The 27,458-nt window shown below is 50.8% G+C and overlaps 1 protein-coding gene across 9 annotated transcripts in view; it reads right to left on the bottom strand.

Moving 5' to 3' along the window:
- The window catches only part of EML6 (EMAP like 6), a 298,929-nt gene that overhangs the window by 188,633 nt on the left and 82,838 nt on the right, over positions 1–27,458 (bottom strand). For all 9 annotated transcript variants that reach the window (XR_012667789.1, XM_048842340.2, XM_048842341.2 and 6 more), the window contains 3 exons: positions 27,113–27,250; positions 4,337–4,593; positions 920–1,132 (listed from right to left, as the gene is read on the bottom strand). Coding sequence is in view for 8 of the 9 variants with exons in the window: in XM_048842340.2 (XP_048698297.1) it covers positions 920–1,132; positions 4,337–4,593; positions 27,113–27,250 (608 nt within the window). In the remaining variant the exon portion in view is untranslated. The remainder of the gene's footprint in view (positions 1–919; positions 1,133–4,336; positions 4,594–27,112; positions 27,251–27,458) is intronic.

The following is a 27,458-nucleotide window of genomic DNA, read 5'->3' as shown; positions in this document are numbered from 1 at the left end:
AAATCTGGAGGAGGGGAAAAAGACTTTTGTCTGTCTGTGTGATACCTTTGCCGGGAACCGATCAAGGATGCAAGCCCTCCAACTCCTGTAAAGTTAGTAAGTAATCTAGCTAGAAAATGCATTAGGTTTTTCTTGTTTTGGCTTGTAAATTTGCTGCGCTGCAGGAAATGTGTATTCCTGTTTTTGTGTCTTTTTGTAACTTAAGGTTTTGCCTAGAGGGATTCTCTATGTTTTGAAACTGACTGCCTGTAAGATTATCTTCCATTCTGATCTTTCAGAGTTGTTCTCTTATCTTTTATTGTTCTTCTAATAAAGTTCTGATTTTTAAGAATCTGACTGGGTTTTTTGGGTCTTAAAAATCCAAGGCTGGTTTGTACTCATCTTGTTTATTTTCAAGCCTCCCCAGGAAAGAGGGTGTAAGGGCTTGGGGGGATATTTTGGGGAAATAGGAACTCCAAGTGGTCCTTTCCCTGTTCTTCGCCTAAATCACTTGGTGGTGGTAGCATACTGTTCAAGGACAAGGCAATGTTTGTGCCTTGGGAAAGTTTTTAACCTAAGCTAGTAAAAATAAGCTTAGGGGGTCTTTCATTCAGGTCCTCACATCTGTACCCCAGAGTTCAGAGTGGGGAAGAAACCTTGACAAGCCTTATTTGACATCTGCTTATATTAAGTGTTACATAAGGCAATACCCACTCCACTGAAACATCACAAGCATTGACTGAATGATCATTTTAGAATCAGTGGAACATATTCTCTCATATGTACACATCATTCTCATTAATATTAATGGTAGTTTTGAATGGGCATCAAGGGGAGATTAAATCCCAGTAATTATATTAGTATAATATCAGTGTAATATAACATGCATTCAGTGGCAGTTTAATTACTGAATTCCTGAGAAGAAAAAAGTGTGTCTTACCTTTCTTTAGGCAAGGAAATTTGAATAATTTAACAAATCCAAAATCATCTCCAGACACGAGCACTGAGCTGCTGTAATTTCCATCCACAGAGTTGACATCTGTAATGTTGGTATATTTTGGCCAAATTCCATTCACTTCAGGCCCTATCACGCAGGTCCATGAGGCCCAGTGAATTCCTTTGATCTCATCTTTGCTGGTTAAATGCTTCCCAGCTGAAAACAGTCAAATTAATACGCTGTTTAACCAACTATCTTTCCATTAAAAAGAGGCTTTTCTCCATTATAGTTAGTTGTGTGTTCTTTCTGAGCTCAGTATTTTTATGTCAAGAAACAAAGAAAGATTATTTTATTTTGAATAAATATGATCTAGCTGGTTATGATTTTTCCTAGATCATCACTGTAGAATCTGAGCACTTTACACAGATTATCTAGATCCTGATTTTACACCATTTTGACTCAAAAAGTCACATCTTCTATAGCAAAAGAAATGTCTCTAACTTACATATACACATAAATAAATAGAACACTTTTAGGTGCCATAAAATTAATAAAATAATATGTACTCATTCAAATTTTGAAATGGGGACTAAAGTTCTAAAATATCCTATCCTAAATCTACCTCCATTTATTAATTTCACTTTTATAACTGGTACAGGAGTTTGCTTTATTGGATTATATAAGATCAAATAAATGAGACTATTTGGTTAACCTGTCACTATACAATGACTCTTTACATTAACAAAGACTTTTCTATAGGTAATAGCTTTCCTCTAAGTTAATTACACATGTTATTACTTCATGGTAATCTTTAATGCTCCCTATGTAAACAGCATTTCTGAATGTCTTGAATGTACTAGGAGAATAAATATAATTGGGGAAAGAATATTAGCTGACAAACATTTTTATTCATGTTTCATTTGCAATGATCGCAAGTAATCCTATTGTATTAAGCTTGTATCAGCAACATATCATGAGCTGATCAGCAGAGTAATGTTTGAAGTCAAATTTCATTGAAGAATAATTTCAAGAATTGTTATGAAGAACTTTGGACTTGTCCCAAGAAGACTATACCAATTCTGTAGGGGAAACAAAGTTAAGCTTACCATATGTAATAGTATTCATTAGCTACATTTTAAACATATAAGGAGATGTCAGATGAAAAGAAAGCAATCTAATTTTAAAACTTCACTAAATTAGAGCTGGGTCTAATTCTTGGGGGTGTCAAATCCAGGGTTTTTGGTTCAAGCTCATCTCTACAGTAGACATTAAAAATTATCTGAAATCTATTAATTGTAACATTTCTTTTTTCTTCAAAATTATTAAGTATAGACTAAATCTTTAGCTTTCATTCTAAAATGATTATAAAGCAATTAGGGATGTACAGCCCACTGGATTTCTTGTCCAGAAGAATATTCCAAACATTTTAATCTAAATGTAAATCTATCAACAATTCTAAAGTGCCTATCACTATGTTATCTAAATGCTTAATTTAGCTTAATTTAGTTAATGTGCCATAATTTATTAAAGTAAACATTTTTTCCTCTGTATAATATTTTATATAATATTAGCAAAAAACCCTTCAAATTGTTACTCCCCAGGATATATGCATACTACATGCAGATATGGAAACCTCAAGTGATGCAAACTTTGAGAAATAGAGGAATGCTGATCGTAAACTGATTTTTTTTAAAGATTTGTTCATTTTAAAGTTAACACAGTGATGACAATTAAATAAAGTTTAACATGAGAGATTTAGGTAATCATTTTTAAACTAGATTTTAAGCTCATTTTGCTGAAGACATGTTTTAAACCAAAACAAAATCTTTTCCTGTTATTCATCATATTTTTCTAAATCTGAGAGGCAGTTTTAATCTAGATACTTTCTTATTAAGCTTTAAACAAAATTAATTCTTTTTACTATGGTAGCACTCAGAGGATCCATTCAGGATTGTGATCCTGTTGTGCTAGGTACTGTACAAACTCATATGATCAAGCCCCAAAGAATTTATTAAGTGCTTGTCCTTTCAAATGTATAAATAATATAAAGAATCTTTAAAATTCTAAATTTTGGTGCAGGCCAATAAATTAGCTTTTCACTTTTGGTGATCTGGATTCAAATCCTGGCCAAGGTCACAAGTGAAAATGAGTTTAGTAGTCTCATCATAATCTTTATTTTGTCAATGTCACAAAACCATTACATACTTTCTCATGATTAGTAGATCTGGCTAAAACTCAGGATTTCCAGTTTAGGAGAAACAAGCAGCAGTGAAATGGACAAGAATGTCAATTTTAGTCAGCAGCTGCCTGGGCTCCCAGAGTCTGCGTATCCAGGGCAGCCATATCATGCAGACTGCCCCAGGCTTAGGTCTCCCAGGATCCCAGTTCCACAGCAGAAAGCCCATAAATCCTGAAAGCCCCAGCTTGAGCCACGGTTGTCATGGCTTCCAGGCTCCCTGCTGTGGGGTTCCCCGTGGTGGTGTGGGGTTCCATCCCAGAACCTGCAGGTTCCCAACGCTGTGCCCTGGAGCCTGCATATCTTGAGAGCTCTGTCTCAAGACTGAGTTCCCATGACTCTCAGGCTCTGTGATGCTCAGCCGGAATCCTAGATCCGGGAAACCTGGGCATGGTGGGGAATGGGACTCCATTTTCTGACCAGCTCTTATGATTAGCAGTTTTTTATTCTACATAAGGTCAATATTGGAAGAGTGGACAAGTTTAGGTTTAAAGTGAATTAGCTACTCTCTTGGGTACAATGAACTCTCCTCTAGGTCCCTCTTTCTAATACTAAACTCGTTACTACATTTTAGGCTGTACTGCTCTTCAAACTGCTGTTACCCATACATTTACAGTCTTCTGCTGAGGACTTTCAGGCATGGTCTGTGTTCATGATTTCCAGTGGCCCTGTCAAACCTTAACAGTGTCATTTTGGAGTGCCACTAATAATCATGGAATTTTGAAAACATTTATATTTCAAGGATACATTTGACATTTACCCAGACAAGTTTCTCCCATCTTCTAGTAATTACATTCTTAATAATTAGTTTAACCACCAATTCCAGAATTCTGCATTATATGAAAGGAATTAAACCAGTGTATAACAAAGGGTGGCTTTTTCAGACATTCATGATGATCTAGAATTTATTTCTTTAGTGGATCAGTATATAATGTAACTAATACTATGGGAAATATGCAATTAGATGAATACAGATTTGGAAAGATATTTCTTTTTACTAAACCTAAAGATTAATATGAATGGTAAATATATCTGATTTTATAAGTAAACAGTAGATATTTAGGTAAATAATAAACAAGTATTTCTGCTTTGAGATGTGAAATTTGAATACACATATTGTATTGTCCTCTTAGAAACCATCAAACTAGCTTATTTGTTCATAAAACTAACTTCTCTGAACTTACATGGCATCTTGTAGAACAGTCGCTCTCCTGCACCATCATTGGTTTGCAAGAATTTACTATCCACAGACCAGTCAATATAAGTAATAAAACTAGAAGACTTGTTGCATTCTCCTATCTTCTTGTATCGTTGAGCAACTGCATAGATATCCACGAAGCCATCATTAGAACCCACAGCAAGATAAGAGCCATCTGGTGAAAATTTCATTTCATGAATTACTTCCTTTCGGTCTTTAATATGAACTACCTCTGTCATATCTCTGCAAGAACCAAAAGCAAGAATATAAATTATGGACTTGTAAATATGAAACCCAAAAATATTTAAATTAAGACAGACATACTAAACACTTTCTAAAAGCAAAATTGGACTTCAGAAGTCCGAATCCTCCATTCTGAAAAGTCCACACCTCCTGCAGGCATAACAAGTCCTGTACTCCACCACTGGCCTCCTGGCCCTGGTGCCAGGCTTTTCCCACCACGCTCTGTGGTCTTTCCTGGATTCCTTCCTCAGGAGTCTTACAAACAGCTGTCCTATCTGTTCCTGCAGAGTCCAATTCATCTCCCGTTGTCCCTCCTGGATCACCTGTAGTAGGGTCTCTAGCCTTCATCACTGCACACCAGTCCCCTTTCACTGGGGCACCGATGCTGGAGTCTAGCCAGGGACAGCATAAGAGCCCTCCGTGAAAAAACCCTCTACATAGGTGGGATCCATCATCCCTTCCCCCTATATTGGCACCTTGCCCAGTCCTCACAATTCCCCTTGTATCAGGGGTGGACTGCACAAGCCCACGTTTTCCACCATGTGTAACAGTGCTGATGCACCGGCGCAGCACCTCCTGCTGGTCAGTCCAGGAATTAGCTCATCCAGCTCAGGAGCACCCTCCTCTAGCCAGTTTCTCCCCTGCCCTTACCTGCCCCTCTGCAGTTGCTTTATCTCTACCACTTCAGGCCCCGCATTCCACCTGGACCACAGTGCCCCTTACCTTGGGGTGCTGCCCCATGGCAGTGTCCCCACCCTCTGGGTCTCCCTTCTCAGCCCCTATAATCACCTTGCCTCAGTGGCTACTGCCAGTCATCATCTAGCCCCTTCTCTCAGGGGCAAACTTCAGTCTGAAATGGCCACTCAACACTGGCAAGGGGGCTGGACCTGCTGCCTTTTCTTGCCCTGGCTGCCTCCCTGCAGCCCTAGTACCTCCTCAGGCCTTTGCTGCAAGGCCTCAGCCTCAGCCTGGAAGGTCGCCAGGTCAGAGATCCCCAGCTCAGCCTGCTCTTTCCCAGTACTGCTCTGTCCCAGTACTAGTGTCCATCTGCTCCACTGCTGGAGCAAGACTGACTTCCTTCTCCCCAGGAGCCCTTCTTATACTGGCCCAGCTGGGCCCTGATTGACTGCCTCAAGCCTTTCCCAGGGCTGTTTTTAACCCCTTCTAAACCAGAGTGGGGTGACCGCCCCGCTACACTCCCCCACTGCAAGTTGAGCCCATTGCTCCTTGTTCTGTCATCTGCCACCACTGAGAACAGATAAGTTCCATTGTCTTTGGAACCCCCCTTCAGGTAGTTGAAGGCTGCTATCAAATCCCCCCTCACTCTTCTCTTCTGCAGAATAAACAAGCCCAGTTCCCTCAGCCTCTCCTCGTAAGTCATGTGCCCCAGCGCCCTGATCATTTTTGTTGCCCTCCACTGGACACTCTCCAATTTGTCCACATCCTCTCTATGGTGGGGGGCCCAAAACTGGATGCAATACTCCAGATGTGGCCTCACCAGTGCCGAATAGAGGGGAATAATCACTTCACTCAATCTGCTGGCAATGATCCTACTAATGTAGCCCAATACGCCGTTAGCTGGCAACAAGGGCACACTGCTGACTCATATCCCAGCTTCACATCCACTGTAATCCCCAGGTCCTTTTCTGCAGAACTTCTGCTTGCCAGTCGGTCCCCAGCCTGTAGCGGTGCGTGGGATTCTTCCTTCCTAAGTGCAGGACTCTGCACTTATCCTTGTTGAACATCATCAGATTTATTTTGGCCCAATCCTCCAATTTGTCTCAGTCACTCTGGACCCTCCAGCGTATCTACCTCTCCCCCCATCTTAGTGTCATCCACAAATTTGCTGAGAGTGCAATCTATCCCATCATCCAGATCATTAATAAAGATGTTGAACAAAACCGGACTGACCCCTGGGGCACTCCGCTTGATACTGGCTGCCAACTAGACATCAAGCTGTTGATCATTAACCACTGAGCCCAACAATCTAGCTAGCTTTCTATCCATCTTACAGTCCATTCATCCAGTCCATACTTTTTTAACTCGCTGGCAAGAATACTGTAGGAGACTGTATCAAAAGCTTTGCTAAAGTCTTTGCTAAAGAGATCTAACTTCTTTGCAGCCTTTCCTTTGGGGGGTAGATACCTGCTGCCACTGGCATTCTCTCTCATTGGCACCTCAGACTACCACCAATCCCGGAGTGGGGTTGGTGTAAAAATGTTGAAATCCCTCTGAGAGGACAGAATATCTGTGCTCGTCCCTTTCTGCTAGGTGAGAGGAGCGAAGAAGGAGTCTGCCACAGCACCTTGGTGGGCTCAGAATAGCTTCATTAATTGGAAGCACTACTCTAGATGGTTCCACAGAAGCTAAGATGTTGACCAGCCTGTGAGACCTTTTTCCAACCTCTTCAACCTGGATATCCAGTGTGGAAGTCACCCTCTTGAATAAGTCCTGCTGACCCCTATAATCCTCAGGGGGGAAGTGAGGAACTTTTTGATACCACTACCTCATCAGGTGATGAAGAGGAGGACGCCAAAACTGGCTGTAGTGGAGCCTTCTTCAATTCCTCTAAAGGGAGAATTTCCTCTTGCTGGGTACTGAGCCTGTTACTGGGAGTGGTCTCCCTCTGCACCTGGTGTGGTAAATCTTGGTGCCTACTTGATGAAGCAAAGTAGGGAGTGCATGGAGATGACCTGGAGGCAGGAAAAAAAACCCCAGGGGTACAAAATGGCCATTGGTAAGGTCTCAGAGCCCAACTACTTCCCAGTCAATGATCTCTGCTTGATGGCCAAGATGGAGCCTCCAAGAAATACCAAGGATGGTAGGCTGTGGAAGGGGAATGGTTCACGGTCCGGCTGTGACACACAGGAGCCAAACTCAGAGTCTGAAGATGAACCAGCCTCCTCTAACCAAGTAGGCGCTGTTCCAATCATTGCCCAGGATCAATGTTGGGAGCCTGGAGATGGTGCTATCAGTGAGATCATGGCTGGCTTCCTTCTTGACAGTACCACATGAAGAGCTACACGGAGGACTAGAGGCACCCACTGTACCCCATGCTGGGACAAAGTCAGTAAAGTTACAGTGAGCACTGGTACTGGGCAAGAAGATTCTTGGATTGCTAGCAAAGCCAGCACATTGAGAATCACCACATCCCATGCTGTCACATAAGCCAGAGTAGAGGTACTGTTGAACTAAATGGAGCCACTTCGGGGGTCAATCTCAACGGTGCTGGTGCTAGAGTGGACAGTCCCTCCTGAGCAGATGACTGCCTTGGTAAATGTCTTGGCCTTGAGTATACTCTGTTGTGCTCGTCCATGTGCTTGCCGAACTGAGGTGCTGGGGACCTCAATCTCCCAGAGACTGGGCCCTTAAATGCTTTCCTCTGGTGTCTCTCCCAAAGTACCAGGGAGGGCAATAGGCCCCAAAGCTCAATCAAAACAGAGGGAACAATTCTGATGGATGCAGATGCACTCAGTTCCTACTCCGAAGGCTCTAAGGGTTGATGCAGGGCTGCCTTCATCAGAAGAAACTTGAGTCTGGCCTCCCTGTTTTTCTTGGTTATTGGGTTAAAGTCCCTCCAAATTTGACACTGATCCCAATGTGTCTCTCCATGACACTTCAGGCATCCTGAGTGTAGGTCACTCACTGGCATTGGTTTCTTGCAGGAAGGGCAGCTGACCAAGTTGAAACCCGTTGACCAAGCCATGCCTGCCCCACCACTGGGACTCAGCAATGGGAATTGAAGCTTTAAAAACATTTTAAAAAACAATATTTCTATATCTACCAAACAGTCCAAACTACAAAAACTACTAAAACACGTACCAACTACATACAAATATGAGGGAAAATTTTGCAATTGCAAGACCACACATTCCTACAACTTTCACACATGGTAAGAAGGAACTGGGGGGGGGGGCGAGGGTCGGGGCAGCTCTGCCCTTTATACTTTTGCATGGCAAGGGAAAAATCTCTGACAAGTGGGCTTGCACACACCTGCAGTGGAATGGACATATGCAACACATCTCAAAAAACCACTTTTTCTTGAAAAAGTGTTTTGACAAAAAATGTTCTACCTACTCTAAGCAATAGTTTAGTAGTGAATGCAGCTGATATAACCACTCCACAACGGGAAATGCTACTATTGAGAAGGAAGATCCACCCTCTAGATTTCCCATTCATGGCCATAGGGCCCAAATCACTGAGATTCTGCGAGCTACATGCCACAGAGTCCATTTGGATCAGAGTTTGACCCTAAAAAAAAAGAGAAATATATATTGCCAGAACCCATAGTTTCCTACGTTCATGGTTTGCGGAATTGCTCATCTTCCAAGAAATCTTGAAACAGGAAGAGATGGAGAAACACTTACACTTAGGGTTTCACACAAAAACATTGTCATATTTTTAAGGCTAGAACAATGGACCCAGATTTGTTATTACCAGTATCTAACATCAGAATCATGAATAATGTTAAATGCCAGCCAAATCAGCAAAAACAAGATTACCGTGAGTCAGAGATGAGATTAATTGCCAGAGGAGAATGAAACTAATCTTTTAAAAGGAGTTTTAATGTAATATTACTACATTCTTTATAAATTAAGCTTTGTAGAAGTCTGTACTAGTACTACTATGTGGCAGTACTTTTAATGACTTTAAATAAGAATTGTATGACTATACAGCAGTTTAAATACCATTTTTGTGTTAGAGAATAGCTGACAGTTCTCCCTGGGTTTTCTTCACTGTTTATGCTTTCCCAGCCACAAGATTATACACAAAATGCCTATACACAAATGCAAGAAGCCTGGGAAACAAGCAGGGAGACTGAAAGTCCTGGCACAGTCAAGGAATTATGATGTGATTGGAATAACAGAGACTTGGTGAGATAAATCACATGACTGGAGGACTGTCATGGATGGATATAAACTGTTTAGAAAGGACAGGTAAGGTAGAAAAGGTGGGGGAGTTGCATTCTATATAAGAGAGCAGTATGACTGCTCAAAGCTCCAGTATGAAACTGCAGAAAAACCTGAGAGTCTCTGGATTAAGTTTAGAAGTGTGAGCAACAAGGGTGATGTCGTGGTGGGAGTCTGCTATAGACCACCAGACCAGGGGGATGAGGTGGACGAGGCTTTCTTCAGGCAACTAACAGCAGTTACTAGATCACAGGCCCTTGTTCTCATGGGGGACTTCAATCACCCCGATATCTGCTGGGAGATGTGATAGACCCAGGCCAGTTGGGTACAGCAGAATAGTCCTGTTGGTATCCAGGAAGTGTGCGGCTGGAGCCAGGCCACTACTAAATGACCTCCCCCAGCCTAAGGGGAGGATCCACAGATCCGGGATTCCAAATAATTGTGGGGGACAACTAATGAGATAACAGGAACGGGAGTGAGGTCACAGGGCTAAACGAAGGGAACCAGACGAGGAGTACCCCAGACTGCTCCTCAAAGGTGTCAAAAGAGCCAGTGGACGCTGCCTAGAGGAACTCTGCCCAGATGTGTGAATGGACTGAGGAGCGGAAATAGGCCCCCCAGTCACAGGAAACCCTGTCAGCCAACCTCCTCTCCCTGGTTTTGTAGATGGCCATTTTGGCCAGGGCTAGGAGGAGGTTGACAAGGAGGTCCGGCAACTTTGGGGGCCATGGATGGGGAGTGCGTAGATGAACAGGTGAGGGGAAAAGTGTAACCAAAAACGTAATAGTATATCCAAGAGGAGCCGGAATACGGGCTGCAACCTGGCGCACTCCAGGTACACATGCACCAGGGTCTCCCTCATGCCACAAAAGGGGCAGGTGTCTGGGAGGGGAGCGAACTGCACCAAGTACACACCCATGCTCACGGCTCTGTGAAGGATCTGCCAGCTGACATCTCCAGTGGGCCTCAGGACCAGGGTGGAATATAGGCTGGCCCACCGGGGCTCCTCACCCTCAAGAGGTGGCAAGAGGTCCCGCCACTTCATGTCGGGGCGGGACATGAGGGTGAGGAGGTGAAGAGTGTGGAGCACGAGCGTGTACAGGTGTTTTCTTGGCACGGTCTGGAACCGAACCAGCTGCAAGTTGTGCAGCTGGGTCGCGGTAAAGGGGTGGGATGGCCTGGCAGGTCTACAGGGCAGGGGCCCAATGAAAAGGTCCAGAGGGCCTGGGGTGGAGGGTGGGCATGACGTGCCCTCTCGCAGGACCCAGTAGAGGAAAACCCGAGCAGTGGGCAGTAAAGCGGCCCTCATCTCCTCAAGTACGCGCCGGGAAGTACGAGGTCTGGAGAGCCCCATGCGCTGAAGGAAAGTCATGGGATCCAGACAGTATCCCCAGTCGTAGTCCAGAGGTCTCCAACTCTGGTGACTTCCGCCAGGACCAACCTCTGGCACACCGAGGGGGACTCCACCACCTGCACACAGAGATGGCGGTTGTGTGGCAGGGGCTCCGCGAGGAGATCCACCCCCTTGGCGGCCGTCATGGACCTGGTGGCCAAAACCAGTTTCCAGGTCCAGAGAAGGTCCTGGTAGAAGACCGGCAGCCCGGAGAGGTCTTGCGGAAGACCCCTTGGATGGAGATAAAGGAGCTGCTGGTTGTATTGGAGCCCTCGGAAGCAGCGCAGGAAGGCGTGCACCAGTACGCTCCACGCCGAACTACCTGCACCATAAAGGAGCCTCTGCAGGGCCTGAAGGCAGAAGACGTGGACCTGAGTGCGCAGGCACTTCAGGCCCTGTCCTCCCTCCTCCAGGGGCAGGTGGAGGAACCCTGCAGAGACCCAGTACAGTCCTGGCCAGAAGAACTCCAGAACCGACTTCCGGAGGTTGGCCAGGAAATCCGGGGCTGGGACCAGAGAGTGTAGCCAGTGCCAGAGCATGGACAGGACTAGCTGATTGAGCACCAGTGCCCTCTCTCGAAGGAAGAGGCACTGGAGTAGTCCTGCCCATCTCCAGAGCTGCTCTACCACCCTGCCCTCTAAACCTTGCCAGTTCTCCGGTGGAGACGGATGCATGACAGAAAGGTAAATGCCAAGATAGAGCAGCGGACCCACGCTCCACTGGATGGCCTGAAGCACAGGTGAAAGGGAGCTCGCCTGCCACCTGTCCACGACCACCAGGCCAGAGCTCTTGACCCAGCTGACCCGGGTGGAGGAGGCCGCTGAGTAGACGGCCTGGCAAGCCTCCACCCGCACCAAGTCGCCCAGGTCCTGGACCACGAGGAGCATGTCACCAGCTTAAGCCAACAGGACCAGCCGCAGCTCTGGTTCCCGCAGCACCAACACCATCAGCCTCCAGCGGAGGAGACAGAGGAAGGGCTCGATCACCAGAGCGTACAGCTGGCCCAAGAGGGGGCACCCCTGCCACACTCCCCGCCCGAAGCTGACCGGCTCTGTCAGGGTCCAGTTGAGCCTAACCAGACACTCCGCGGAGATGCACAGCACCTGGAGAAAACCCACAAACTGGTATCTGAAGCTGAACGCGCACAGAGTGCCCAGGAGCTACCCGTGGTCCACCCTATCGAATGCCTTCTCCTGATTCAGGGACAGAAGGGTGAAAGACAGACCATCCCTACACCCGAGCTCCAAGAGATCCCGGACCAAATACAGATTATCAAAGATGGTATGGCCCGGGATGGTGTAGGTCTGGTCGGTGTGGACCACGTCTGCCACCACAGACCCCAGCCGCAGCAAGATGGCCTTCGCTATAACTTTGTAGTCCGTGCTGAGGAGCAAGACAGGACGCCAATTCCAAAGGTCGCGGGGGTCCCCCTTCTTTGGGAGCAAGGCAAGCACGGCTTGCCTGCAAGACAGGGGGAGGACCCCGCTCTCTGAGGACTTGGCCCAGACGGTGACAAGGTCCAGGTTGAGGAAGTCCCAGAACATGTGGTAGAACTCCACGGTCAGCCCATCCATGCCCGGAGATTTATTGGTGGGCATGTGGCGGAGGGCTTCCAAGAACTCAGCCAGAGTGAGAGGCAGCTCTAGCCGGTCTTGGTTGCCCACGCTGACCGTCAGGAGGCCATTCCAGAGCACTCTGCAAGCATCAGGATTGGTCGGATCCAGTGAGAAAAGGCCTGCATGGAAGGCCCTGGTCCTCCCGCACATCTCCGCTGGATCCGTGAGGGGGGTGCTGTCCTCTATCAGAAGGCAGGTGATGTACTTCTTGGCCCCACTCTTTTTCTCCAGGGCATAGAAGAAGCGGGAGCCACGATATATCTCCCAAAGGAGGTGGATGCGGGATTGAACAAAGGCACCCCGGGGCCCGATGGTCCTCGAGGGCTCCTCCCACTTCTCCTGGCATGCTCCGCAGAGGGATGGATCCTCGGGGCTGCTGGCCAGACACCTCTCCAGCTCTAAGACCTCCCGTTCCAACTGCTCTATTGTCGCATCTCTCCATCAGCTGGTGCCCCGGGTGTAGTGGTGGCAGAAGAGCCGGTCACGCACCTTCCCCACGTCCCACTGCCGCCGCGCCGAGAGAAAGGCCAGCCAGAATTCTCAGAAGGATGCCACGAAGCCCACATCCTCCAACAAGCTGTTATTAAAGTGCCAATAGGCCAGCCCCAGCCTCTCCGTCATGGTCGTTAGGTGGTGATCTGAGAACGGGGCCGGCTGGATGCCATGAAAGGTGACAGCATGAGAAGTAAATGCGGTCCAACTGGGAGTGGCACGACCAATGGGCCTCCACCTGGATGAAGGTGAACATCGAGACGTCGTCCAGGTGGTGGTCGCACCAGACATCCACCAGGGAGTGACGGTTGACAGTCTCCTGGAGGACATCCATGGCGGCTGGGCACTGCTCAGTCCCCAAGTGGTCCTGCTCCTCGAGGGTGGTATTAAAGTCCTCACCCAGGATCAGACACTCGCAAGGATCTGAAAAGCCAAGGAAGGTGGATGCCTGCTGATAAAAGTGCAGCCGCTCCAGGCCCAATGTCAGGGCGTAAACGTTGATGAGGCTGATCACTATCCCCTCCATACAGACCCGGAGGTGCAGCAGGTGGCTCGTCACAGCCTCGGTGATCCCCAGTACCTCAGGCCGTAGGTCAGGGGAGAACAGGGTAGCCACTCCAGCTGTACGAACTGTGAGGTGGCTAAAATAGACCCTGTCCCCCCACTCCAGCTGTCAACTTGCTTCTATGGCTGGATCCATATGGGTCTCCTGCAGGAAAACTGCAGAGTATCCCCACTCCCGAAGGAAGGAGAGCACCTGGCACCTGCGGAGACCCATCCTACAGCCCCGGGTGTTTAATGTTGTGAAGATGATGGATGCCATGGGGAGGCCTGGGGGCGATCCTCACTGGCAGGGATGCTCATGGCCCCCATTGGGTCGTGCAGCAAACCATGACCTACCCTGTAGGTGAGCAAAGAGTCACAGAAGCTGCAGGCCCATTTGTAGGTCAAAGAGGCCTGCCTCCCAGTCCCTTTACCCTCCCCCAGAATGGCCCTTATGGCCCGGAGGATTTGATAAAAGTCCCCCCAGAGCTGGAGAGCGAGTTGCACCTTGTTCCGGGACTCACAGGCATCCTGGAGAAACTCTTGCAGCTCCTCTCACAGCCTATCGGGGGGCAGAGTTACAGGCCCCTAGCCGTCCTCTAGTGGGGCCCCTGTCGAAGCCCTGTGGCCTACCAAGACGGGCAGGCAGGGGGCGGACCCCTGACGTGGTGCCCGATGTGCTGGTGCCACGCAGCCCACCTCAGACCTTGGCTCAGTAGGGGGCAGCGGAGGGAAAATAGCAGCCCCTAGGGGGTCGGGACAGGGGAACACGAAGGCCGCTCCTTGTGGGTCATCTTCCGGGAAGGGGAAGGAGACAGCCCCAGGGGCAGCAGTAGCAGCATGGGAGGTGGAGGGGAGGAGGCCTGGGTCGGCATCAGGGGCAGTGCAGAGGTCGGGAGCAGGGTTGGGGAGAGGGGCAGAAGTGGGATCATGGACCCCAGCAGCTGAGCCACTGAAGGGCGGCACCTCTCGGCCAGGCTCAGGGGTCTGTGGAGTGGGAAGAGGGCCTTCGATGATACTGGGCTTGCGCTCCAAGGCAGGTATTGTGGCCATGGCATCGACAGGTGGGGAAGCAGCAGTGGGGCCCCCACCTGGGAAGGAGGTCGGCTGCCCCGCATCAACGAGGGATGCCCCTGGTGACTCAGGTCCCGGCCGCATGGCACTGGCTGTCACCTCAATAGTCTCGGCGGCCATTAGTGGGGGGTCATCTGCGGCAGAGCTGGTGGAAGAGTCCAGGGGTTCCTTGGAAGCGGGAGCAGAAGCAGCAGTTAGGGGGATGGAGCATGGGGAGGGGGCGCCGGGGTGAGGTCACCCAGATTGAGGCCCCCTGGCAGAGACAACCCCTGGGTTGTCCTCTCCCTGAGTGACTGGGGTCAGACCCAGGGCCTCAATCTCCTTGAAGATGGAGGGGAAATCACCACCCATCACACCGGGGACCTCCTTGCTGGTGCCTGAAGCGACACTTGCCTCGGAGCATGCAGGGAGTTCAGGTGGCAAGGGAGCAGAAGGGGTTCCATCGGTGGGCCCCCGAGGGAGGGACTCCAGAGGTGAGGCAGTGCTACCCTCCATTGCTGCCACATCATCCCCAGCCGGCTCTAGCAGATAGGATGCACCCGGGGGCAAGACAGAAGTCTCGGTGTCAGTGATTCCCTTCCTGGTCTTTCAGGGGGCCTCCGCATCGGATGGAAGGAGCGGAGCTAGAGATAGAGCAGTGGACACACGCTCCACCAGATGGCTTGAAGCATGGGTGGGAGGGAGCTTGCCTGCCACCCGTCCCCAACCACCAGGCCAGAGCTCTTGACCCAGTTGACCCGGGTGGAGGAGGCCACCGAGTAAACGACCTGGCAGGCCTCCACCAGCATCAGGTTGCCCGGGTCCTGAACCACGAGGAGCACGTCGTCGACGTACGCTGACAGGACCAGCCGCAGCTCTGGCTCCCAAAGCACCTGCGGAGGAGACAGAGGAAGGGCTCAATCGCCAGAGCGTACAGCTGGCCTGAGAGGGAGCACCCTTGCCGTACTGCCCACCTGAAGCTGACCGGCTCGGTCAGGGTCCAGTTGAGCCTAACCAGACACTCCGCCTCATCATACAGTACCTGGAGAAAGCCCACAAACTGGGGCTCGAAGCCTAACGCTTGCAGAGTGCCCAGGAGATACCAGTGGTCCATCCTGTCAAATGCCTTCTCCTTGGCCAGGGACAGGAGGGCGAACGAAAGACCATCCCTACGCCCCAGCTCCAAGAGGTCCCGGACCAGGTACAAGTTATTGAAGATGGTCCGGCCCGGAATGGTGTAGGTCTGGTCGGGATGGACCACATTCGCCAGTACGGACCCCAGACATAGCAAGATGGCCTTCACTACGATCTTGTAGTCCGTGCTGAGGAGCAAGTTGGTATGCCAGTTCCATAAGTCACGGAGGTCCCCTTTCTTCATCAATAAGGTGAGCACGGCTCGCCTGCACGAGAAAGGGAGGACCCCGCTTTTCAAGGACTAGGCCCAGATGGTGAAGAGGTCTGGGCCGAGGACGTCCCAGAAGATGTGGTAGAACTCCACATTCAGCCCATCCATGCCCAGAGATTTGTTGGAGGGCATGAGACAGAGGGCTTCCGAGAACTCGGCCAGAGAGAGAGGCAGCTCCAGCTGGTCTCAGTTGCCCACGCTGACCATCGGGAGTTCAGTCCAGAGAACCCTACAGGCTTCAGTGTTGGTCGGATCTGGGGAGAATAGGCTGGCATAGAAGGTCTTGGCCCTTCCACGCATCTCCTCCGGATCCGTGAGGGGGGCACTGTCCTCCGCCAGGAGGCAGGTGACATGCTTTTTGGCTCTCCACTTTTTCTCCAGGGCATAGAAGAAGCGGGAGCCACAATCCATCTCCCAAAGAAGACAGATGTGGGATCGAACAAAGACACCCCGGGGCTGATGGTCCTCCAGGGCCCGGAGCTCCTCCCGTTTCTCCTGGTATGCTGCACAGAGGGGTGGATCCTCGGGGCCGGAGGCCAGATGCCTCTCTAGCTCTAAGACCTCCCACTCCAACTGCCCTATCACCTCATCCCTCGGCCGGCTAGCGCCCCAGGTGTAGTCTCGGCAAAAGACCCCACGCACACCTTCCCCACATCCCACCATTGCCGTGCCAAGGGAAAGGCATGTTGCTGCCCCCAACAGGCCAGCCAGACTCCTGGAAGGGTGCCACGAAGCCCACATCCTCCAGCAAGCTGTTATTAAAATGCCAATAGGCCGGCCCTCGCCTCTCTGAACTGAGGGAGGCCGTCACAGTCACCAAGTGGTGATCCGTGAACGGGGCCGACCGGATGCCGGAGGCGTGGGCTCATGCCAGATTGAAACAGGAGAGATAAATCTGGTCCAACTGGAAGTGGCACGACTGATCATCCTCCACCTGGACATAGGTGAAGGCGGTATCGTCATCCAGGTGGTGGTTGCGCCAAATGTCCATCAGGGAGTGATGGTCCATGATCTCCCTGAGGACACCCGCGGCAGCCAGTGAACTCTCGAGTCCTGAGCGGTGTCAGTCCTCGAGGGTGGTGTTGAAGTCCCCGCCCTCATGAGGCACTCATGAGGATCCAGGGTGCCAAGGAAGGCCAACGCCTGCCGGTAAAAGTGCACCCGGTCCGGGACCGTGTTTGGGATGTAAACATTGACTAGGTTTAAGATCAGCCCCTTCACATAGGCTTGGACGTGCAGCAGGCGGCCCGGCACGACCTCGGCAACCCCCAGCACCTCAGGCCGTAGCTTGGGGGAGAACTGGGTGGCCACCCCAGCCAAATGGGTGCTGAGGTAGCTAAAATAAACCCCGTTCCCCCCACTCCAGCCACCAGCTAGCCTCAACGGCTGAAGCCGTGTGGGTCTCCAGCAGGAAGATCACAGAGTACCTCCCCTCCCAAAAGAAGGAGAGCACCTGGCTCCTGCAGAGACCCACCCTACAGCCCTGGGTGTTCAATGTAGCAAAGATGGTGACTGTCATAGTGAGGGCTGGGGTGGATCCTCACGGGCAGGGTGATCGAGAGCCTCCAGGGGGCCCCACAACAACCTGGTCTTGACCCCAAAGGTCAATAGGGAGTTGCGGAACTTGCGGGCCCGTCGGTAGGCCGCGATGTCCTGCCTCCCGGTCCCTCTCCACTCCCTCAAAAGGGCCTTCACAGCCCGGAGAATGTGATAGAAGTCCCCCCAGTGCTGGAGGGCGAGCTGCACCTTGCCCTTTGAGCCACGGGTTTCCATTAGAAAACGGCGCAGCTCATCCATCAGTGCAGAGGGGGACGTGGCAGACAGCTTGCTGCCATCCTCTGGTGGGGCCCCTGAGAGATCCCCGTGGCCTGCAGAGACGGGCAAACAGGGGGGCGAGCCCCGGAGAAACTGCACGGGGCAGCCTGTCCCCATCCCCAGCAAGGGAGGGGACGGCAGAGGGAATATTGCAGCCCCAATAGTGTCGGAAAAATGAGAGACAAAAACCACCCCAAGGGTTGTCCATGGGTAGAGGAAACGAGACATCCTCGGGGGCGGCAATAGCACAGAGGTGGAGGGGAGAGAAGTAGGCAGTGCTTTGGGAGCAGGAGCTGGGCCAGGGCCTAAAGTGCGAACGGGGACTGAGGCTGGGCCTGGGGCAGGAGAGGGGCCAGGAGCAGGATTGGGGGCAGGGACAGGAGTGTGAGCAAGGTCAGAAATGGGTTCATGGTCCCCAGCAGCCGAGCTGCCGGGGTGTGGCTCCTCTCGACCAGGGCTCAGGGCCAAGGGGGTAGAGGTGGGAGGGGGGCCTTCGCCTAAACCGGGCATGGGAGTTGCAGGAAGTGCGTCACCCACAGCCACGGTGGTAGGCACGGTGGAGTCAGCAGTGGGGCCCCCTGCTGAGGGGAGGCTAGCCACTCTGTCCGGGTGCTAGAGGGTCCACCCACAGGCTCGGGGCCCGGCTGCTCGGCATCGGCCATCACCCCGAGGGGCTCAGCGGCCTCAGATGTAATGCTATCTGTGTCTGGCAAATAGGGAGGGCCAGGGGCGCCCCAAGGTCTAGAGTAGGTGTGACAGCTGGGGGTGAGGGGCAGGCAGGAGGAAGGGGCAGCAGGACTAAGCCACTGCCCAGATCAAGGCCCGCTGGCAGGGGGTTGTCCTCCCCCTGGGTGACCGGGGTCAGACCCTGGGCCTTAATCTCCTCAAAGATGGACGTAAAATCAGTCCCCGCAGCCCCAGAGTCCTTCCCACCAGTAACCGGGGCAACGATTGCCCTGGTATCAGCAGCAGCAGGGGGCACAGGTGGCACAAGGGCCAGGGGAACTCCTACACACAGGCCTCCTCAGGAGGGGACTCGGCAAGGGGGCCTTTGTCCGCTGCCACAGCTTCCATGGCCAGTGCCTCCTGCTGGGCCCCATCTGGGGGCACGACAGAAGGTTTAGCAGCATCAGCCCCCCGCAGCATCTTTTAGGGGGCTTCCTCTCCCTCCTCCTTGGGAGTTGCAGTGGGGGAGGTTTAGATTGGATATTAGGAAAAACTTTTTCACTAAGAGGGTGGTGAAACACTGGAATGCGTTACCTAGGGAGGTGGTAGAATCTCCTTCCTTAGAGGTTTTTAAGGTCAGGCTTGACAAAGCCCTGGCTGGGATGATTTAACTGGGAATTGGTCCTGCTTCGAGCAGGGGGTTGGACTAGATGACCTTCTGGGGTCCCTTCCAACCCTTATATTCTATGATTCTATGATTTGCGGGCACCACGCTTCCCCCGGACGAGCACCCTCCTGAGGTGGAGGGCAGGTCAGGAGGGATAGGGCCAGGGTGCAAGGTCAGTGGTTCCGGGGCAGCAAGGGCAGGACAGTGGCGGGAAGGGAAACCTCCCCCGGGGGCGGGCCCTCTCCCTTGGGCAGCCGAACTGCAGCTGACGGAGACAAGGCCTGCCCGCTCCTCTGGGTGTGACAGGGGGGCTGTCCCCATGGCCCGAGCAGGGGCTACGGCAGGAGGAGGAGGGGTGGTGGCAGCAGTAGCCAGGCCACCAGGGTCACTAGTGATGACAGGGCCGGCACCCTCCAGGCCTCAGGGGTCCCGGACCAGGAAACAGTCCTTCCGAACGTGCCCTGTCATCAGGCAGAGGAAGCACCGGGCCTCCCCCGTTGTGTAGTGGACCCGGTAGTGGGCCCCCTGGTAAGGCACCAGGAAGGACCCCTTGAGCACCACCCCGTCATGCACCGCCAGTGGCAGTTGGAGTTGGACCTGCCGGCGGAAGGATAGGACGTGACAGAGGGCAGGGTCCTTACAGACCAGTGGGAGAGGGCTGATGACCGAAATTGGCTTCCCCAGGGTGGAGAGGGCAGGTAACAGGGCAGCGTTGGGAAGGAAGGGTGGGATGGAGGTCAACACCACCCCTATGCCCAGGTCCTCCACACGTTCCAGGGGGACAAACACGCTCCCAACTGCCAGGCCCTTCTCCACCACCTCCTGAGTGGCAGCCTCTGACACCAGGAAGAACACGACTTTTCCATACATTTTGGAGGCCGCCATGATGGCCGTGGGCCCCACCACTCTCGACAATGCCCGTACGTACATTTCAACGTGGGGTGAGGTGGGTACCAGGAGGCAATGGAATCTGTGCCTCCTGGTCAGCGAGGGGAAAGGACCCCGGCCGCCAGGAATGGTACCGAAGGCGGCAGCGGGGTGGATGGCATGGTGGCATGCGGAGGGGTGGCAGCCACCTGGGGGCCTGAGATGGAGCACCCCCAGAGCTGGTGGAAGGAATGGCAGGGGAAGGAGGGGTCGTGGTAGGTGTCGGGGCCATGGTGGGAAGGGCGGCCCCGCCCGCAGGAGGTTTAGTTTTCCAGGCGGGGTCTTTGCCCTTCTTGTTCTCCTGGTCCTTTTTGCTTGTGGAAAGGGGGCCAAGGCAGCGGCGGAGTCTGGACCAGTCGTGGCCAAGAGGTCAGCCGCAGGGGCAGGCGGGGCGGCGGCAAAGGGGGGACCACAGGGTCAGCAAGGCAGAAGCAGGGGTGGGAGTAGGGGCAGGAGCAGGGTCCTCCTCCATGGTAGCAAGAAGAGGCCCTAATATGGGGGTGGAGCGATGGGCAGCCGCTCCTCCCAGCTAAGCAACACGCAGGTGAGGAAAGTCCAGCAGGAGGGGCAGGGGGATCGGAGGGAGGGAATTGGGTAACCACTACTTCCTGCTAGGCTGCGGTCAGGGAAGGAGGGTACCAGTGGGCGGGGGACTACAGGAGGGACCGGGGGAAATGGAATAAGCAACCACTCCTCCCCGCTAGGCTGCAGGCAGGGGAGGGTGAAAGTGGAGTGGGGACACAGGGGCAAAAGGGGGGCACAATCACAGGCGCAGGGCGGGGTACCGGCTCCTCCAGCTGCACTCGGATGGGAAAGGGGTACAATGGCATCAGGGTGGTGCGGTGATCAGGGTATACAACTTAAAGGAGTGGGGGCACAAGCGCTCAGGGAAAGGACATGGGCGCACAGTGCGGTGGGCTGGCTGGGTCAGGGGGCCAATGGGAGACAGGGGAGTAGAAACAGGTGGTGAAATAGCTGTGGGCGGGGCAGGTAGAACAGGGAAAAAACTAACTGTTGGAAAAGACAGGGCACACAAAGCAACAAACTCACAAACCTAGGGCAGGGTCATGGCAGGGCAGGCAAACAACAGGGGGAAAAAAAATTTCTGGGGCTACAGTAGGGAGGGAGGGAAAAACTGGGCTGTGGCGGGAGTAGTGGGGCAGCCCCTGGCCCAACGCAACTGGGGCAGAGGGGCCAAGTCCAAGGGGGGGGGTGCACCCACGAGCACTGGTGAGGTTCACTCCAGTCCTTGCTTGCTGCTAGGTACAGTCCCAGATGGTGGTGAGGGGAGGAGCAAATGGCCCTGTCAAGGGGTGAGCAGCAGGTGTCAATGTTTAACTGGGTTGGTGGAGGGGGTGGCGGTGGTGATAGTGGTGGTGGTGGAGGAAAGTGTGGAGGGGGGCAACTAGGCTATGGGGAGGACTCCATGCCCTTCCCCAGGCCCCCCACAGCAGCAAAGGCTACCACCACCCCAGGAGCACAGGTGTTAGAGTCACTCAGTCCAATAATGCCAATCAACCCCCTCCACAGTGTCCCGCAGCAGTCTCCCTCCTCCTCGATGAGGCAGCAGGCTCAGGAGCAGCAGTCAGCAGCAGCAAGCAGGCGGCAGGTGGTGGTGTCGGCAATGGAGTCCTTGGTTCTCCCTCCGGAGGGATGGAGGTGGGGATGGAGGGGCAGGCCGGCAAGGCCCTCCTCCCCCACACCAGCAGTAGCAGCAGCAGTCCTCCAGGGAAGGGAGCTCCCACCAGCCAGCCAGCCAGCAGCAGTCCTTCAGGGAGGGAGGGAGGGAGCTCCAGCCAGCAGCAGCAGCCCAAGTGAGGGATAGCTCCAGCCAGAGAGGAGCTCTAGCTACCAGGGCAGCCAGAGAGGAGCTCCAGCCAGCAGGGCAGCCAGAGCAGACTGATCAGTCCCTGTAGTGAGGCAAAGGGGCTCCCCCCCATGCAGCAGCCCCAGCAGCAGCCTCCCTCCAAGCCAGAGGGCTATAGGAGAGGAGTCGAGGGCTGATCTACTGGCCACTGGAGAGGCAGCCGGTTGCTGTTCCCTGACTGACTGCACTAGAGGCTGCACGAGAGCAATCAGGAACCTGCTAGAACCAATTAAGACGGGCAAGCCAATTAAGAACATACTACAATCAATTATAGCAGGCAGACTGATCAGGACACATGGTTTAAAAAGGACCTCCCACCAGTTAGTGGAGAGCGTGCAAGGAGCAGGGAGTGAGAAGGTGTGCAGATGGAGGACTGAGGAATACAAGTGTAATCAGGCTTCAGGAGGAAGATCCTACTGTGAGGATAAAGAAGGTGCTGGGGGGAGGCCACAGGGAAGTAGCCCAGGGAGTTGTAGCTGTCACGCAGCTGTTACAGGAGACACTGTAGACAGCTGCAATCCACAGGGCCCTGGGCTGGAACCCAGAGTAAAGGGCGGGCCCGGGTTCCCACCATCCCCCTAACTCCCTATTTGATATAAGAGGAGTTGACCTTGATTGTGGGTCCCACCAGAAGGGAAGGTCTCTGGCCTGTCCCCCAACCCACTAGGTGGGCCAGCAGAGACTGCAGGGATTGTTCTCCTCCTTTTCCCCATGCTGGCCAGTGATGAAGTTAGCTGAGTGAACAGCAGGTTTGAGCCACTGGCAAAAGTGGCCAAACTGACGGCTGCCGTGAATCTCTGAGGCGAGCAAATCCGCCAATAAGCACAGGATCCACCAAGGCAGAGGAGGAACTTTGTCACAGAGAACAATAAAGCAGTGCACTGACAATCCAGAAAGTTTTTGGAAAGTGTAGGGGACAATTTCCTGGTGCAAGTGCTGGAGGAACCAACTAGGGGCAGAGTTCTTCTTGACCAGAAGAACTGGTCTGCTGCTCACAAACCGGGAAGAATTAGTAGGGGAAGTAAAAGTGGATGGGAACCTGGGAGGCAGTGACCATGAGATCGTCGAGTTCAGGATCCTCACACAAGGAAGAAAGGAGAGCAGCAGAATACAGACCTTGGACTTCAGAAAAGCAGACTTTGACTCCCTCAGGGAACTGATGGGCAGGATCCCCTGGGAGAATAATGAGGGGGAAAGGAGTCCAGGAGAGCTGGCTGTATTTTATAGAATCCTTATGGAGGTTGCAGGGACAAACCATCCTGATGTGTAGAAAGAATAGTAAATATAGCAGGCGACCAGCTTGGCTTAACTGTGAAATCCTTGCTGATCTTAAACACAAAAAAGAAGCTTACAAGAAGTGGAAGATTGGACAAATGACCAGGGAAGAGTATAAAAATATTGCTCAGGCATGCAGGAGTGAAATCAGGAAGGCCAAATCACACTTGAAGTTGCAGCTAGCAAGGGATGTTAAGAGTAACACAAAGGGTTTCTACAGATACGTTAGCAACAAGAAGAAGGTCAGGGAAAGTGTGGGCCCCTTACTGAATGGGGGAGGCAACCTAGTGACAGAGGATGTGGAAAAAGCTAATGTACTTAATGCTTTTTTGCTTCTGTCTTCACGAAGAAGGTCAACTCCCAGAACACTGCACTGGGCAGCACAGTATGAGGAGGAGGTGACCAGCCCTCTGTGGAGAAAGAAGTGGTTCGGGACTATTTAGAAAAGCTGGATGAGCACACGTCCATGGGGCCGGATGTGCTGCATCCGAGAGTGCTAAAGGAGTCAGCAGATGGGATTGCAGAGCCATTGGCTATTATCTTTGAAAACTCATGGTGATCGGGGGAGGTCCCGGATGACTGGAAAAAGGGTAATGTAGGGCTCATCTTTAAAAAAGGGAAGAAGGAGGATCCTGGGAACTACAGGCCAGTCAGCCTCACCTCAGTCCCTGGACAAATCATGGAGCAGGTCCTCAAGGAATCAATTCTGAAGCACTCAGAGGAGAGGAAAGTGATCAGTAACAGCCAGCATGGATTCATCAAGGGCAAATCATGCCTGACTACTCTAATTGCCTTTTATGACCAGATAACTGGCTCTGTGGATGAAGGGAAAGCAGTGGACGTGTTATTCCTTGACTTCAGCAAAGCTTTTGATAGGGTCTCCCACAGTATTCTTGCCAGCAAGTTAAAGAAGTATGGGCTGGATGAATGGACTATAAGGTGGACAGAAACCTGGCTAGATCATCGAGCTCAACGGGTAGTGATCAATGCCTCCATGTCTAGTTGGCAGCTGGTTTCAAGCGGAGTGCCCCAAGGGTCGGTCCTGGGGCAGGTTTTGTTCAATATCTTCATTAATGATCTGGAGGATGGCGTGGATTGCACCCTCAGCAAGTTTGTAGATGACACTAAGCTGGGAGGAGTGGAAGATACACTGGAGGGTAGGGATAGGATACAGAGGGACCTAGACAAATTAGGGGATTGGGCCAAAAGAAATCTGATGAGGTTCAACAAGGACAAGTGCAGAGTCCTGCACTTAGGATGGAAGAATCCCATGCACTGCTATAGACTGGGGACCGACCAGCTAGGCAGCAGTTCTGCAGAAAAGGACCTAGTGGTTACAGTGGATGAGAAGCTGGATATGAGTCAACAGTGTGCCCTTATTCCCAAGAAGGCTAACAGTATATTTTGGGCTGTATAAGTAGGAGCATTGCCAGCAGATCGAGGGACGTGATCATTCCCCTCTATTCGGCATTGGTGAGGCCTCATCTGGAGTACTGTGTCCAGTTTTGGGCCCCACACTACAAGAAGGATGGGGGGAAATTGGAAAAAGAGTCCAGCAACAAAAATGATTAAGGGGCAGGAGCACATGACTTATGAGGAGAGGCTGAGGGAACTGGGATTATTTCTTCTGCAGAAGAGAAGAATGAGGGGGGATTTGATAGCTGCTTTCAGCTACCTGAAAGGGGGTTTCAAAGAGGATGGATCTAGACTGTTCTCAGTGGTAGCAGATGATAGCATGAAGAGTAATGGTCTCAAGTTGCAGTGGTTTAGGTTGGATATTAGGAAAAAAATTTTCACTAGGAGGGTGGTGAAACACTGGAATGCGTTACCTAGGGAGGTGGTAGAATCTCCTTCCTTAGAAGTTTTTAAGGTCAGACTTGACAAAGCCCTGGATGGGATGATTTAATTGGGGATTGGTTCTGCTTTGAGCAGGGGGTTGGACTAGATGACCTCCTGAGGTCCCTTCCAACCCTGATATTCTATGATTCTATGATTCTAACTACCTGAAAGGGGGTTCCCAAGAAGATGGATCTAGACTGTTCTCAGAGGTAGCAGATGACAGAACAAGGAGTAATGGTCTCAAGTTGCAGTGGGGAGGTCTAGGTTGGAAATTAGGAAAAACTTTTTCACTAGGAGGGTGATGAAACACTGGAATGGGTTTCCTAGTGAGGTGGTGGATTCGCCTTCCTTTGAGGTTTTTAAGGTCAGGCTTGACAAAGCCCTGTCTGGGATGATTTAGTTGGGGATTGGTCCTGCGTTGAGCAGGGGGTTGGACTAGATGACCACCTGATGTCCCTTCCAACCCTGATATTCTATGATTATTAATACCCTCTTAGTGCACACCTTTTGCAAACCTTCACTGGGTGAGGAATACCTTTGTACTTATATTTGGGATGTGTACTTCAAGTATCCAAAGAAATGTTCCTTTTTTCCTATTAACAAGCCTTGACTGCAGAACAATATCATGCATTTTACTTCTATTGTGTATTCATTAATTCCTTTATCCACCAACCTCAATAATAAATGATTTCTTAGGACCCTATTCAGAATCTTTTACTCATGCAAAACCTCTGTTGAAATAAATGAAGGTCTTCCTGGAGTAAAGAGTGCACAGTAAGATACATGTTATATTGCTCTGGCTTTCCATAGAAATGAATGGGTAATGAGCACCTATGTTTGTGTTTTCTATTTCATATAACATGAAGCAGAAAAATGGAGGTTCTGACTGTGGATTGCTTCTGCACTTTGTATAGGCATTTGCATCTCTGCAATTAAGGGTAAAACACTATCAAAAGAGAACAGTAGCATTTTACTCTTACTTAGCACAGTGGTGCACAACTTTACACAAGCTGCAAGGCAGCGGAGAATCAAGTCTGGAAACTTTAGATCCCATTTGGGTAATGAGTTATGTAAAATATGGGATTATTTTATGGGGAAAAAATAATAGGCCAATTTTTCATATACATATACCTTCATTGCAGCTACAAAATATGTATGCACGCCTATAGAACTTACCAAGCAGCATGTGCATGTGTAGTGGTTACATATTTAGTTATCTGTTCTCATGCACAGTCACTTGAGTTTTGCTCACAAATGAGAACTTTATTTATATATCTGTTCTGCTGGTGAAATGTGGGTACATGTTTTAAAATCTGACCCAGTATGGTAAAAGTGTACTACAGCAACTTTCACAGATCTCCCACTGTCTATAGGTTTTTCTTCCTACCTAAATATTTCATTTGCTGTTGCACTTCTTCCATTCCATTATTCCAACAAAAAATAGCTTGTACTATGGCTTTTGAAATAGAAAAAAATCATTCTAAAGAGTTAAAAGGAGCTGTCCTATTACATGGGAAGTTTGATTTTCACTTAACATGCAAATGTTCACATACTTTCCTTCAGACATCACTAAAGAAATTATTACAGATAGCAGGCTTTCCTACATTCATGCAGGAAATGGACTTGGTGACCGAAGAGGTCCTTCTCAAACCTAGCATCTATTAGCATGTCATAAACATGGTTTCTGTTCCCCAAAAGATGTGTTTAATTTCAGAGCTACTAAGCCATAAGACAGATGCTTTTCACTTGAAAATGCTAAGTTTAAAAGCTTAAACTTAGACAACATTATTAGTGATGAAATGAGAGACTTTTTATGTTAAATTTAAATAAAATTATACATTAAAGCATGGGTGTAATACACATTAGTAGTAGTAGTAGTCACCTCTAAAGCCAACTGAGGAGAAATACCTAGAGGCTTTGATAATTTTTTATTCAAATTTTTTCTAAACAAAATACCCACTGATTTAAAAAGTATTTTCTAAAGGACTTCAGGATTTGGCCTTGAGTTACTAGAAGAGTCATCAGTGCTGAAATACAATTCACTGTCCTACCTTACTCTGAGAACAATGAAGGAGCCATCTTTCATTCCAAGAGCTAGCTGAGATCCATCAGGACTGAAAGATACACTGCGCACAGCTTCTTCCATATTACAGCGAGCAATCAAGGCATGATCAGCAAGGCTCCATAATCTACACAAAAAATTGAGAATCAAAGCACAATACTTATGATTACAGACTTTCAATACTATCAAACGCAGAAATGAAATGCCAGCTTCTGCAAATTGATCCACAGTAAGTATGCTTACATTCACTGCACATTTTGTCTTTTTAAGTCTGTACATTTCCTTGGAGAGTTGAAGAAGATCCACGAACTATTCTTGTCTTGGGGGGGGAACTG

Source organism: Caretta caretta, chromosome 3 (assembly GCF_965140235.1).
Source record: "Caretta caretta isolate rCarCar2 chromosome 3, rCarCar1.hap1, whole genome shotgun sequence".
Lineage (NCBI taxonomy): Eukaryota > Metazoa > Chordata > Testudines > Cheloniidae > Caretta > Caretta caretta.
Note: the sequence above shows the minus strand (reverse complement) of the source record. Positions and strands in the feature narration are given on the sequence as shown.